The following is a 15,029-nucleotide window of genomic DNA, read 5'->3' on the forward strand; positions in this document are numbered from 1 at the left end:
TTAGAAGCGATGAAATTTGTTTAAATCTGTTTATTTGTAGTTTTCTGAGCAGTCCCAAAAGTTTAAGATGTGTGGTGAGTTTTGAAGAAATTTCACCACACCGCGGAAACTGTTCGAAATCATTGCTACGTTGATTTAATGTAAGAAAACAATATTTAAAATGTTTGTTTTTCATGCCATGTCATTATTGTCGCTATTAAAACATTTATATGTCCTTTAACATATAAAAAAAGGTAAGGACCTGACGTATTTTGGTAATACGGACGTACAAAACATTGTGTACGCTATGTCGAATTTTAGAAAACGGTGTAATTCATTATTTTCTTAGCCCAAACAGTGTTGCCATCACTTCCTGTATTTTTCAATTAAATAAAACAATTTTAATTTTAAGTATTTTTGTTTTCATAATTTGGCTTCTTTTATTTTGTATACTTAACAAACTTTTTACAATAGTATTATTTAGTGTTATTACAATTGTATTGGGATTTTGTTGTTTTATTTTTATATGTATATGTATATGCTTCTCTTATTATTTATTATATACCATTTTTGTTTTTTACTTTCCATTTTTTTGTTTCTCTTTTGTGATTTAACATTTACAAAAAAATATATATGTAATTAGAAACAAATCGTTAATGGTAAAAATTAAATTAGTATTTGTTTATGATATTTTCGTTTTTTTTAATGGCTTATTAAAAATTATATTTAATTATTATATAATAATAAAAAAAGAAGAACACATTTAAGCAAAAAAAGAGAAAATTTCAATGGAATTCTATTTTTTTTTGAGTATAAAAATAAAGGCAGAGATTGGGTAATGAGAGAATTTGAAAAAAAGTTGAGATTTCATTTTGAGAGAGTGTTTTTGTTTGAATATATTTTTGGTAAAATATTTTATTTATCTATTTGTTTAGAGTTAGCTGGATATGTTGCATGCTGTTGTGAATTTTTCTAATTTTCCAGGAAAATCGATTTTAGTTTGCATTGTCTTAAGCGTGTTTCGGAGTTTTCTTTGATATTTTTTTGTTATTGTGCATTATCCATTGTAAGGTTTGTTCGTTCGTCGTAAGGTTTTGGCGCGATATGTTATTCTTTTTTTCTTCTTCTTCGTCATCATCTTCACTCACTTAAATTTAAAAATATGACACATTTGGATTCGTTTTTGTTGTTTGTTTAAAAATTATTTTCTTGTTGTTTTTTTTTCATTACGTTAGTTTTGGCTTAATATTTAGTTTTATATTTTTTATTTTATAAAAAAGGAAACTAAATTAGTGTGTTGTTGTTTTTTTTTTTTTTTTGAAATTTTGATTTTGAGTTAATTTTTTCATAGTTTGGTTTTTGTTTTTTTTTTGTGGTTGTTGCAAAAGTGCAGTATAATCCAAGTTTGGGGGGTTTTTTAAGAAAAATGTTTTAAATAATAATTTTTTTAACTAAAAAAACTATTAAACGACTGGGGGCTCGGTACCATCGAAATCAACATCCTCATCCGCACTAAAAAAAAAAATAATAAAAAAAATAAAAATTATTAAAATAAAATTAAAAGTGAATTAAAAAATATAATTAAATAAATAAAAATAAACAATAAATAGTCAAACAATTACTTATAACAAAAGAAGTCGACCTTAAAAAATGATAAAATGTATTTAAATATGTTTATAGATGTTTTTTTATTTTAGTGGCTTTTAAATGGAAATTCACCCTTAAACAATAATGAAATTTATTTAAATATGATTGCAGGGGTTTTTCTGAGTATTTCTCAAAGTTTGAGAGGTGTGGTGAGTTTTGAAGGAAATTCACCACACCACCAAAAATGCTCCAAATTGAAGGAAATTGATTTTGCTTAACAAAAAATCATAAAATTTATATCGACGGCAACTGTAGAGTTCTGTCTTAATTTTTATGTAAAAAAATTCTCTGATTTTTCCCTATTTTCAAAGAATATTATCATTTATTGTGGCGTTTTAATGGAAATTCGCACTTCAATAACCACAAAATTTATTTAAATATGATTACAGGTGTTTTTCTGAGTATTTCCAAATGTTTGAGAGGTGTGGTGAGTTTGAAAGAAAATTCACCACACCACAAAAAATGCTCCAAATTGAAGAAAATTGATTTTGCTTAACAAAAAATCATGAAATTTAAGTCGGCGGCAACTGTAACTTAAATTCTTGGTCATATTTTTCAAAAAATCTGATTATTCGCTATTTTCAAGGAATATTATCATTTTTTGTGGCGTTTTAATGGAAATTCATCCTTCAACAGCAATGAAATCTATTTAAATATGATAACAGGTAATTTTCTGAGTATTTCCAAAAGTTTGAGAGGTGTGGTGAGTTTGATACAAAATTCACCACACCACCAAAAATGCTCCAAAGTGAAGAAAATTGATTTTGCTTAACAAAAAATCATGAAATTTATGTCAGACTCAACTGTAACGTAAATGGTTGCCACATTTTTGTAAAAAATCTCTGATTATTCGCTATTTTTAAGGAATATTATTATTTTTTGTAGCGTTTTAATGGAAATTTGACCTTCAACAACCACAACATTTATTAAGATGTGTTTGTAGTTATTTTTCTGAGTTTTTCCAAAAGTTTGAGAGGTGTGGTGAGTTTGGCACAGAATTCACCACACCGCAAAAAATGCTCCAAATTGAGGAAAATTGATTTTGCTTAACAACAAATCATGAAATTTGTGTCGACGGCAATTGTAACTTAAGTTCTTGGCCATATTTTTGTAAAAAAATCGCTGATTTTTCGCTATTTTCAAGGAACATTTTTATTTTTTGTGGCGGTTTAATGGTAAATGCCCCTTTAACAAATATGGAATTTATTTAAAAATATAATTACAAGTGTTTTTCTGAGTATTTTTAACATTTTGAGAGGTGTGGTGAGTTTGGAAGAAAATTTACCACACCGCAAAAAATGCTCCAAATTGAAGAAAATTGATTTTTCTTGACGAAACAAAACATGAAATTTGCGTCAGACTCATCTGTAAGGTAAATGGTTTGCCATATGATAATCGAAAATTTTTAAGTGATATTTTTTCTTCTTTTAACGATAACATTTATTTATATCTATTTATGACTATATTTCTGGGCATTTCAAAAAGTTTCTCAACAATAAAACCATAAAAAATGAAAAAAATCTTTGGAAAATTGGAAAAAATTGTTAAAAATAATAATAATAACAAAATAAAATAATAAATATTGATAAATGACGAAAAGGTTTCAATACAAAAATCAATATTGTTTTTAATTATTAACAAATATCATTAATTATTAAAAATAAATAAATGTAATAAATAATATATATTTAAAATAAAATGTTATATTTATAAAATTGGAGAAAATTCAGGTGCAGTTTTTCACATACAGTTTGTATAATACACAATATTATGCTATAATATCAATTATTGATTTATTTCACAGCGCTTTATAATATGTTTATTTAATAATATTTTTTAAATTTTATAATTAATAGTATACTTTTCGTTTGTTAATAAAAATAAAACAAAATTAAAAAAAAAACAATAAGTTATAAAAAATATAAAAATAAAAAAAAATATGAAATATAAATATAATATAATACATAAATTAAAAAAAAAATTAAAATTAAAATATAACATTTTAAAAACTCATATCATAAAAAATATAGTTTTTTTTATTAAAGAAATGCATTTTTTTATAATTTAACAAAAAAAAAATTAAAAAAACAATAATTATAAAATAATAAATAAATGAATGAGAAATCTAAAAGAAAAGACTAAACTCGGTTTTAAAAACTAAAACTAAAATCTTAAAAAATCCTGATTTTTTATTTTTATTTAAAAATAGCATTTATAATCATAAAACAAATTTTATATTTAAAATTTCTACAAAAATTCTCAGAAATATTGAAACAAATTATGCCAACTAATACGAATAACTGCATCTTTCGATAGTATGCATTTTTTCCCATATTGTCAAAAATTCCGAAAATTTTCCAAAAATTCCCACATTTTCCCCACATTAAAAAAATCGAAATTTTTTCCAAAAAAAGAAAAATTTTCCAATAAGATACTGTCTTGCCTCTGGTTCGAATATTTGCTAGTCAGATTCAATCAAATTTTTTATGTCATGTATTGTCCCCGCCATTTTCGTAAAAATTCCCTCATTTTCCCCACATTTACAAAATTCGAAAGTTTTTCCAAAAAAAGCTAAATTTGTGACAGTTATTAAATTAGTAAGTCTGATAAAAATTCTTCTAAAAAGGGGAATCAATTCTTCATTTTATTTTTCGAAAATTCGCATATTTTCCACGTTTTATTGGGACTCTGATTTTCCCCATTTTTAACAAAAACTCTCAGAAATATTGAAAAAATTTGCCAACAAATGTTAATAACTGCATCTTTCGATAGTATGCAATTTTTCCCATATTGCCATAAATTCCGAAATTTTTCCAAAAATTCCCTCATTTTCCCCACATTTACAAAATTTTAAAATTTTTCCAAAAAAGCAAAATTTTCTAATAAAATACTAACTTGACTATGGCTGTAACATTTTTAAGTCAGATTCATTCAAACTTTTTATGTCAAGTAATGTTCCCGCCATTTTTGGCAAAAATTCCCTAATTTTCCCCACATTCCCAAAATTTTTGACTGTTATTAATTTAAAAAACCGGATAAAAACTCCTCTGATAAGCGAAATCAATTCTTCATTTCTTTTTTTCGAAAATTGTATTGTCTCCGCAATTTTTGCAAAAATTCCCTCATTTTCCCCACATTCCCAAAAGTGGTTGGTATTGAAAAATTAAAATAATTATGGAATGGGGGAAATAATTTCCCCGTTGTTTTTCAAAAATATCCATATTTCCCCCGTTTTTTTTTCAAAAATCTCCAGATTTTCTCCGTTATTTTCAAAAATTTCCATATTTTCCCCGTTTTATTGGGAAATTGCAAAATTCTATATTTTTGAATTGATTATGGGATTGTCATTATCATTCCATATCCCAATTGGAAAATATTTTCCAAAAAAATCTTTTTGATCACACTTTAAGACTTTCCATCCCTGCCATTCGCAACCTTAAAATGGGGCGAAGGGAAAAAAATTGACTTCCAATGGACTTCTAGTTTTTCCTTCTCTTCTCTATGTCTTGAGGGAAATTTTTAAAAATAAAATAAAATCTCCTTTACTCAGTAGCAAGGATTCTAAAAGGCGGCAGATTAGTGTTGAAATCAAACCCAAACATGATATGTGTTGCGGGGGTCTCAGCGCATGTAGGTGATAAAAATTGTGTAAAAAATTCAAAGAATTCAGGGGGGAACCACTTGTCGGAATTGTCGAAAACGGTGGGTGGGGATAAATTATGTGTACGGGAGGAGGCTGATCGAAATCATCGAAAAAATTTGGATCAAAATGGAAATCGGTTTTTAAAACTAAACTATTTTCAACTAGACTAGAGGGTATCCAGTTTCTGGTTTTTTTTTTCCGATAGAGGGCAGCATTAAAGAGAATTTACCAAAAATTTAGTAAAGAGAGAGAGAGAGAGATGAGAGAGCGGGAGAGCATACTTACTTTGGACAGGTGTCAACGTTATTACCGCTTATTGCTACCTTGCCTACTTCTATGATGCCACTGGCTTCGCCTTCCACAACTCGTACACAGCCGTTGAAGTGATGTTTGTAACGGCCACCGGTAAATGATTCCAGATTGGGAGCGCCACCTGTGGACATTTTAGAAAATGTTTATTTTTTCCTCAAAGAAATCTTCCGACTTCCACTTACCAATAAACACATGACCTGGCAGGCTCATGGTATCTTTACCAGTATCCTTGGTCTCATCGGCATACAGAATATGATCCAGCTCCAAGATGGCGGTATTGTCGGTACGTTTAATCAAGAGAATATGGCGTATACCATCATCCACACGCTTGTCGGGATTGCGAATGACCTTCTCTTCACCATTCAAACGGAATGCAAATTCGGCAATGCCATCAACAATGGCCACGGCCATGAAATCTTGGCCGGTATAGGCTTCGCCCTTGGGCTGGCCCCACCACAGCAAGAGACCATCCGGAGCGGTTGTGGAGAATACCATGGCAGCACTGGAGAATTTTTGCTCAACATTTTCATCGAACTGTGAACGATTCAATTCCAAATAGCCATTGCCATGGAAATTGGCATCGAATTGTAGGGAAATATCTAAAAAATAGAAAATTAAAAAAAATTCTCAAATTTTTTGAAAGTTTTGAAAATTTTCCCAACTCACGATCTTCACAATGTTTGCCGGCAAAGCCTATGTTACACAGACACACAGCCTCGTCGTTTTCCACAACACAGGTGCCGCCATTTTCACACGGGTCACTGGAGCAGGCATTTTGTTCGACATCGTGGTCAAAGGTTTCGTTCTGTTCGATTTCATTGATTTCACCACAGTTTTGAATATTGGCAGCATCCTGGATGTCGGCAATCAGATTCAATTGGCGTTGTCCCTCAAAGAGCTACAAACAAACAGGAAAAAATTAAATTTATTAAAAATACAAAAAAAAGAAAATTAAATTTCATTTTTTTTTAAATCCCTCAATTTCCCCTAAAAGGGGATAATTCGGATGTTTCGGGGGAGTATAAAATAAAAGAAACTGCAAAATAATGTATGTATTACAATATTATTATAGCCTAAACCTTTTTATAAAAAATTACCCAATTCCAATTTTTTTTCTAAAATTCCCTCATTTTCCCCATTTCCAAATTTTGGGTGGGTGTGAGATAAAATAAAAGAAACTGCAAAATTATGTATGTTTCACAATATTATTACAACCTGAACCTCTTTGGAAGATATTCCCTAATTCCAAGATTTTTTTCTAAAATTCCCTCATTTTCCCCATTTCCAAAAAAATCCCCCAATTTCCCCTAAAGGGGAAAATCTGGATGCTTCGGGTGGGTGAGAGATAAAATAAAAGAAGCTGCAAAATTATGCATGCATCACAATCTTATTACAACCTGATCTTCTCTGGAAAATATTCCCCAATTCCAAGCTTTTTTTCTAAAATTCCCTCATTTTCCCCATTTTAAAAAAAAAAAATCCGAAAATTTCTGAAAAATATTAAAGAAATAATCATTTTTTTTCTTTTTTTCTTTTCTTTTTCGGAATTTCTTGATAATATGATGATTTTCTAAAATTTCCACAATTCCAAGATTTTTTCCAAAATTCCCTCATTATCCCCCCTTTCAGGAAATCGCATAATATTTACAAAAAAGACCACATTTTTCAACAAAATATTGTTTCCCCCTTTTCTGGCTACATTAACTAGTTAGGTTTTACTAGATTTTTTTTTCAAAAAATTCAATTTTTCGAAAAATCTACAAATTTCCCTTTTAGAGAAATTTTTGACAGTTCCAAAAAGTATGCTCAAAATTAATGCAAAATAATGTAAATATCATTACTTCTGTATAATATAAACTTCTTTTCTCAAAAAAATTTAATTTTCAAAGATTTTCTAAAATTCCCTCATTTTCCCCATATTTTCCAAAAAATCCGAAAAATTCTGAAAATTATTGAAAATATCAAAGTAGGTAACGGCATTTCTGGCACTTTACTTAAATTTCCACAATTCCAAGATTTTTTCCAAAATTCCCTCATTATCCCCACTTTCAGGAAATCGCATAATATTTCCAAAAAGGCAGAATTTCTCAACAAGGTATTGTTTTCCCCGTTTCTAACTACATAAACTAGTTGGGTTTTACCATTTTTTTTTTCTTCAAAAAATTCCATTTTTCGAAAAATCTACAAATTTCCTTTATTGGGAGAATTTTTGACAGTTCCAAAAAGTATGCTCAAAATTAATGAACAATAATGTAAATATCATTACTTCTGGATAATATAAACTTCTTTTCTCAAAAATCCTAATTTTCAAAGATTTTTCTAAAATTCCCTCATTGTCCCCACTTTTAGAAAATCCAAAAATTTTTATAAGAAAAACAAACAAATTTCAATAATTTCATTTCATTGGTTTTCTGAAAACATAAGCCAGTCAGATTTATATTTTTTTTAGAAATTCGTATTTGTTCAAAAAATTCCCTCATTTTCCCCATTTTCAGAAAATCCGAAAATTTTTATAAAAAAAAACAGACGAATTTCATTAAAAATGTTATCTTTGGTTTTCTGCATACATTAGCTAGTCATATTTATATATTTTTTTTTAGAAATTCGTAATTTTTCGAAAAATTCCCAAATTTCCCCAGGTGGGGAAAATGTGGAAATTTGTGAGGTTTGTCAAATAACTAATGCAAAATATTTTTAAAATAATAATTTCTCGCTAATATAAGCTTTTTTTCTCTATTTTCCCTAATTCACAAACTTTTTTAAGAATATCCTCATTTTCCCCCACTTTTTAAAAATCAGACAATTTTGGAAAATAAAAGCCGTTTTCTTAGAATAATTAAGTTACTGGTGTGGTGTGAATCAGATATAAAGCCAAATTCACTCATTCATTTTCTCCGATAAGGACATTTTAGAAATCGTTCGTTGTTCCCTTATTTTCTCCATTTTCAGGAAACCTGCCTAAATAACCTTCAATTTTCTCCGCTCATTTTAAATTATTGAAAAATATTTCAAAATAAAAGATTTATTTACAAAAAATAACAATTTCCCCTTTAATTTCAATAATCCCTTGAATTTCTAAAAATTTCCAGATTTTCCCCCTTTTGTGAAAATATGAAAATTATTGGGAAATATTTTTGTTTTCGAAAAACATCTCTTATATCGAGAGATTTTTTTAAAAACTCTCTCCCTTTCCCCATTTTTCAAAAAATGAAAATTAATCGCGAAAAATGTCTGCTTTCGATATCGCTGAGTAAAAATTGTCATTCTATAACAATTTTTTTTATTTAATTGTCATTTTATCTCAATGTCTCAAATTCCAAAATAAATTCAAAAATTCCCTCATTTTCCCCACTTATCAAAAAATAATATTTTCAAAAAAAAAAAGAAAAAAAATTGTTGTCTAAATATCTGAGTAATAATTATAATTTTCCCGAAAATTTCCCCATTCCGCAAGATTTTTAGAAATCCCCACAATTTCCTCACAATTTCCCCACTCTTCCTAAAATCTTAATTTTTAGCAAAATTACCTCAAAGAAATTATTGACTTAAATACTTGTTTACAAATATTAACAATTTCCATTAATTTTTCCAAAATCATTAATTTTTTTTTAAATCCCCTCATTTTCCCCACTTGTCAAAAAAATTAAAATAATTTGTAAAAATTGTGTTTTTCGAACATTCTGGGTAATATTTGATAATTGTTTGCACAAAATCCACTAGTCCGAGAGATTTTCAGAAATCCCCTAATTCTCCCAAATTTCCAAAAAAATTTCCCACTTGTCATAAAATGACAAATATTTGTTTTCGAAATTTCCGCGTAATCATTCTGTCATTTTATCCAAAATCTTAAATTCCAAAATCATTTCAACAAATCCCTCATTTTCCCCATTTGTCAAAAAACAATACTTTCAAAAAAAAAGTGTCGAAATATCTGAGTAATAATAGTAATTTTTCCAAAAATTTCCCCATCCCGTAAGATTTTCAAAAATCCCCGCAATTTTCCCACTCTTCCTAAAATCTCAATTATTAGCAAAATTGTCTCCGAGAAATTTTCGACTTAAATATTTGTTTACAAATAGGAAAATTTTCTAATTTTCCCCACTTGTCCAAAAATTCAAATAATTTGTAAAAATTTGTGATTTTCAAACATTCTGGTTAATATTTGTTAATTGTTTGCACAAAATCCACTAGCCCGAGAGATTTTCAAAAATCCCCTCATTTTCCCCACTTTTCAAAAAATTAATATAATTTGTAAAAATTGTGTTTTTCGAACAATCTGGATAATATTTTGTTGAAAAACATGTAAATTTGAATTTACTATTCAAAAATATGTCGACCAGTGCATTTACTTTGTTTCAATTAATTTGAATTTATCTAAATATTTTTGATTCATCACATGTGCTTTGAGATTTAGTTTTTCTGTATTACAATATTGAGCTGATTGTAATTATATTTTTTCATTCGTTTTTCAAATCATTGAAGTGACAAGTTCAAGAAAGAAAAGAAATAAAAAACAAGATATTCCATTTCAATTTTGTGTGTTTTTTCATTTGTCAAATTGTTCCAGAAGTTTAACTGAATTATAATATAAAATCTAATAGGTTATGGGCCCAGATAACGCCCTATAAATAAAATTGTGAATATGGACAAGATGAAAAGAAACATAGAACCGTTTAACGGTGCAAAATATTCAATTTGGAAATTCCGTGTTAGATCAATTCTTGCCGAAAATGATGTGCTTAAAGTTATTGATGAAGAAGTGCCAACGGAAATTACTGAAAATTGGATAAAAAGCGAAAGGAATGCCAAGGGTATTATAATCGAGTATCTGAGCGATTCGTTCTTAGGATTTGCAAATAATGACTGCAGTGCCAAACAAATTTTCGCAAATTTGGATGCCATTTATGAAAGAAAGAGCATTGCATCACAACTGGCCTTAAGAAAGAGGTTGCTATCATTAAAATTGGAAGGAGAAACATCATTATTAAATCATTTTCATGTGTATGACGATTTAATATCTGAGTTGGTTGCGGCTGGAGCAAATATCGGAGAAATGGATAAAGTCTCACATTTATTGCTGACACTCCCAACATCTTATGATGGTGTAATTACGGCAATCGAAACACTATCTGAAGACAATTTGACGTTGGCATTTGTGAAGACACGTTTACTTGATCATGAAATTAAAATCAAGAATGACGGAAAAGACACCAGTATGAAAGTACTACAAGCAATAAAATACCGTCGGCGTCCATTTAATAAACCAATATCACATGACTTCAAGCATAAGAAAAAGTTGAAGACCACGAAACATTTTGACCCGTCCATAAAGTGTCATTATTGTCATAAAAATGGCCATGTGAAGAAGAATTGTTTCCTGTTCAAGAAAACATTGGATACGAAAAACCATGGAGATGTAAAAACAGTTCATGCAGCAGTTCAACCCGAGAAAGGATTTGCTTTCATGATTTGTCGGGAAGCTTTTGTAAGCAGAGAAGATGGAATTCCTTTTTTGTTAGACTCTGGAGCTTCGGATCACATTATTAATGATGAAAACTTATTTTTTGATTACGTCAACCTTGAATCGCCAATTAAAATAGCAGTTGCAAAATGTGGTGAATATATTCATGCTACAAAACAAGGAAAAGTTAAACTATGGAGTAGAAACAAATACCAGATTACACTTGAGAATGTTTTGTTTTGTCAAGAAGTTCCACAGAATTTGCTCTCAATAAGAAAGATGCAAGATGCTGGATTTTCTATTGAGTTTAACTCCGAAGGTGTCATTGTACGAAACAAAAGCCATGTAATCATTCAAGGTAAATGTAAAAATAATGTTCCGATAATTTGTTTTAAATCATATAAAAGCTTGTATGCAGCAAGTGCTGCGAAATGCAATAGTTATCAATTGTGGCATGAGAGATTAGGACACATTAGTAAGAGTAAATTTATGGAGATAAAGAGTAAGGAAATGTTTTGTGATAGTCAACTTCTAGACAATGTGCGTCCCAATGAAGAGTTATGCGAAGCTTGCATAAATGGAAAACAATCCCGATTAAGTTTTGGTAAATTTAAAGACAAGGAACACGTAAGGAGGCCATTGTTTGTAATACATTCCGATGTCTGTGGACCGATAACTCCGCCCACAATTGATGAGAAAAATTATTACGTGATCTTTGTCGATGAATTCACTCACTACTGTGTGACCTACTTAATTACCTTTAAATCAGAAGTTTATTCTGTATTTAAGGATTTTGTTGCTAAAAGTGAGGCTCTATTTAACTTGAAAGTTGTTAACTTGTATATTGACAATGGACGGGAGTATTTATCAAATGAAATGAGGGATTACTGTATAAATAAAGGCATAAGTTATCACTTGACTGTGCCATATACCCCACAATTGAATGGCGTTTCTGAACGAATGATAAGAACTATAACAGAGAAAGCGCGTGCCATGATAAGTGGAGCAAAATTAGACAAAACTTTTTGGGGTGAAGCTGTTCTAACAGCAACATATTTAATAAATAGAAGTCCTAGTAAGGCGTTAAAAGATAATTTGAAAACCCCGTTTGAGATGTGGCATGGGAAAAAACCTATTTTAAAGTTTTTGAGAGTTTTTGGGTCCACGGTATATGTACATGATAAATTGAGAAAAAGAAAATTCGATGAGAAATCATGGAAGGCTATACTTGTTGGATATGAGTCGAATGGCTATAAACTGTGGGATGTGGACAATGGACGTTTTGTAATGGCTCGTGATGTAATTGTTGATGAGAGAAATATGCAGTATTCTAGAGATCTAAAAGACACAGACCGTAGTAAACCTGATAATGTTAACGAATTCCGGAAAGAGAGTACGGAAAATGTAATCCTGAATGACAGTAAGGATTATTTAATGGAGGAACCATTGTACTCGAGTGATGTAAGAAATTTCCGGAAAGAGAGTACGGAAACTGTTATTCCGAATGAAAGTAGGAAAATGTTAAATAACGAATCACTTCATTCTAGTGCTGTAAAAATTTTCCAGAATGAGAGCACGGAAACAAATGTCCCGAATGAAAGTAGGGAGAGTCATTATCAAGAGCATGCATTGCCAGTAAAATGTAGAAATGTTGAGCAAAGTAAAAGTCAATTGCAGAATGACAAATTTATTCAAAATGAAGGTAATTTGATAAGGAAGAGTGATCGCTTAAAAGCTAAGCCACATGTATCATACAATGAGAATGAAACGTGTTTAGATAACTGTATTATGATCGCAAACGCATTTGTTGATAATGTACCGAACTCATTTGAAGAACTTCTGTATAGGGATGACAGCACATATTGGAAAAAAGCTATTGAGGAGGAACTTGATTCTCATTTTTCAAATGAAACCTGGTCAATTGTGCCAATGCCAGAAGACAGAAATATTATAGACTGTAAGTGGGTTTTTAGTTTGAAACATGATGAGTTCGGTAATCCGGTAAGATATAAAGCTAGACTTGTAGCAAGGGGATTTACACAAGAATATTTGATTGATTACAATGAGACATTTGCACCAGTGGCTAGAGTCTCTAGCTTTCGGATTTTAATATCTATTTCAAATCAGTTTGGTTTATTGGTACATCATATGGATGTAAAAACAGCTTTTTTGAATGGGGTGCTAAAAGAGGAAATATATATGAGAATTCCCCAGGGTTTGACATGTGAAGATGGTAAAGTTTGCAAGTTGAACAAGGCAATTTATGGTCTCAAGCAAGCCGCAAGATGTTGGTTTGAAGTTTTTGAGGAGGCCCTGAAGGACATGGGATTTGTTAGCTCACCTGTTGACCGTTGTATTTATTTAATTGATAAGGGTGATGTACTGAAAAATTTGTATGTATTGCTTTATGTTGATGACCTAGTAATAGCTTGTTCAAATAATAAAACTATTGATAATTTCAAAGAGTACTTGAAGAGCAGATTTAAAATGACGGACCTTTCTGATATTAAGTTTTTTATAGGAATGAGAGTTGAAAGACATAATGATACAATTACTCTAAGCCAATCTGCTTACATTAAGAAAGTACTTAGAAAATTCGAAATGAATGACTGTAAGCCAATTGGGAATCCACTTCCAACAAACGTTGATTATACTGCACTAAATTCAGATGAAAATTATAACGCCCCGTGTCGTAATTTAATTGGATGTTTAATGTACATAATGCTTTGTACACGACCTGATCTAAGCACATCGATAAATATCCTGAGTAGATATAGTAGTAAAAGTAATAAAGAATTGTGGCAATGCCTCAAGAGGGTTCTTCGATATTTAAAAGGCACTATTGATTTGAAATTAGTTTATACAAAACAATCTTGTAGAGAAGCTATATTTTCGGGGTATGCTGATGCTGATTGGGGAGGAAGCAAAGATGATAGAAAGAGTACTACTGGTTTTCTGTTTATGATGTTTGAATCAAATATAGTTTGCTGGAATACAAGAAAACAAAACTCTGTTGCAGCATCCTCTACAGAAGCTGAATATATGGCATTATTTGAGGCTGTAAGAGAAGCGTTGTGGCTAAAGTCATTGTTAACAAGTTTAGGTTTTGTATTCGAAAATCCAATCTTAATTTATGAGGACAATCAGAGCTGCATAAGTATTGCAAATAATCCCTCATGTCACAAGAGATCTAAGCACATTGACATCAAGTATCATTTTTCAAGAGAGCAAGTGGAAAATAATCTGATTAAAATTGAATATATTCCCACAGGCAAGCAACTGGCTGATTTGTTGACCAAACCCTTGTCAACTCCACGATTCATGGAACTAAGAACACAAGTTGGATTAAAGAATTTAGAACACTAAATATAAGTTTTTTTTTTTTTGGTCTGATTAGGTTTTTCTGGGTTTTCCCTAGTCCTTGCAACAAATGTTGGGCCATAAATATTTTTACCCAGATATAACAACTTGTCAATTTTTTATTAAATACTATTTAAAGGATCGACATATTTTTGAGGCGGCGTGTTGAAAAACATGTAAATTTGAATTTACTATTCAAAAATATGTCGACCAGTGCATTTACTTTGTTTCAATTAATTTGAATTTATCTAAATATTTTTGATTCATCACATGTGCTTTGAGATTTAGTTTTTCTGTATTACAATATTGAGCTGATTGTAATTATATTTTTTCATTCGTTTTTCAAATCATTGAAGTGACAAGTTCAAGAAAGAAAAGAAATAAAAAACAAGATATTCCATTTCAATTTTGTGTGTTTTTTCATTTGTCAAATTGTTCCAGAAGTTTAACTGAATTATAATATAAAATCTAATATATTTGTTATTTTTTTTCCACAAAATCCACTAGCCCGAGAGATTTTTAAAAAACCCTCATTTTCCCCACTTTTTAAAAAACGAAAAAAAATTAGCATTTTTTTGAACATTCTGGTTAATAATTGTTATTTTTTTCAAAAAATCCACTAGCCCA

General features: G+C 29.8%; 1 protein-coding gene and 1 long non-coding RNA gene across 2 annotated transcripts in view; one reads left to right on the top strand and one right to left on the bottom strand.

The window, feature by feature from the left end:
* Window positions 1–1,280: 1,280 nt before the first annotated feature.
* The window catches only part of LOC101900481 (basement membrane-specific heparan sulfate proteoglycan core protein), a gene marked incomplete at its 5' end in the record, with an annotated part of 223,463 nt that continues 209,714 nt past the window's right edge, over window positions 1,281–15,029 (bottom strand). Inside the window, 4 exon segments of the mRNA XM_059124374.1 lie at window positions 1,281–1,491; window positions 5,555–5,702; window positions 5,764–6,180; window positions 6,248–6,479. Of these exon segments, the coding sequence (XP_058980357.1) occupies window positions 1,443–1,491; window positions 5,555–5,702; window positions 5,764–6,180; window positions 6,248–6,479 (846 nt within the window).
* On the top strand, window positions 11,262–14,808 carry LOC131803294 (uncharacterized). Its single transcript, XR_009342514.1, has 2 exons — window positions 11,262–11,400; window positions 14,314–14,808. It is a non-coding gene; the product is annotated as an uncharacterized LOC131803294 (long non-coding RNA).

The sequence above is a fragment of the Musca domestica genome, unplaced genomic scaffold (genome assembly GCF_030504385.1).
Source record: "Musca domestica strain aabys unplaced genomic scaffold, Musca_domestica.polishedcontigs.V.1.1 286, whole genome shotgun sequence".
NCBI classification, from domain to species: Eukaryota; Metazoa; Arthropoda; class Insecta; order Diptera; family Muscidae; genus Musca; species Musca domestica.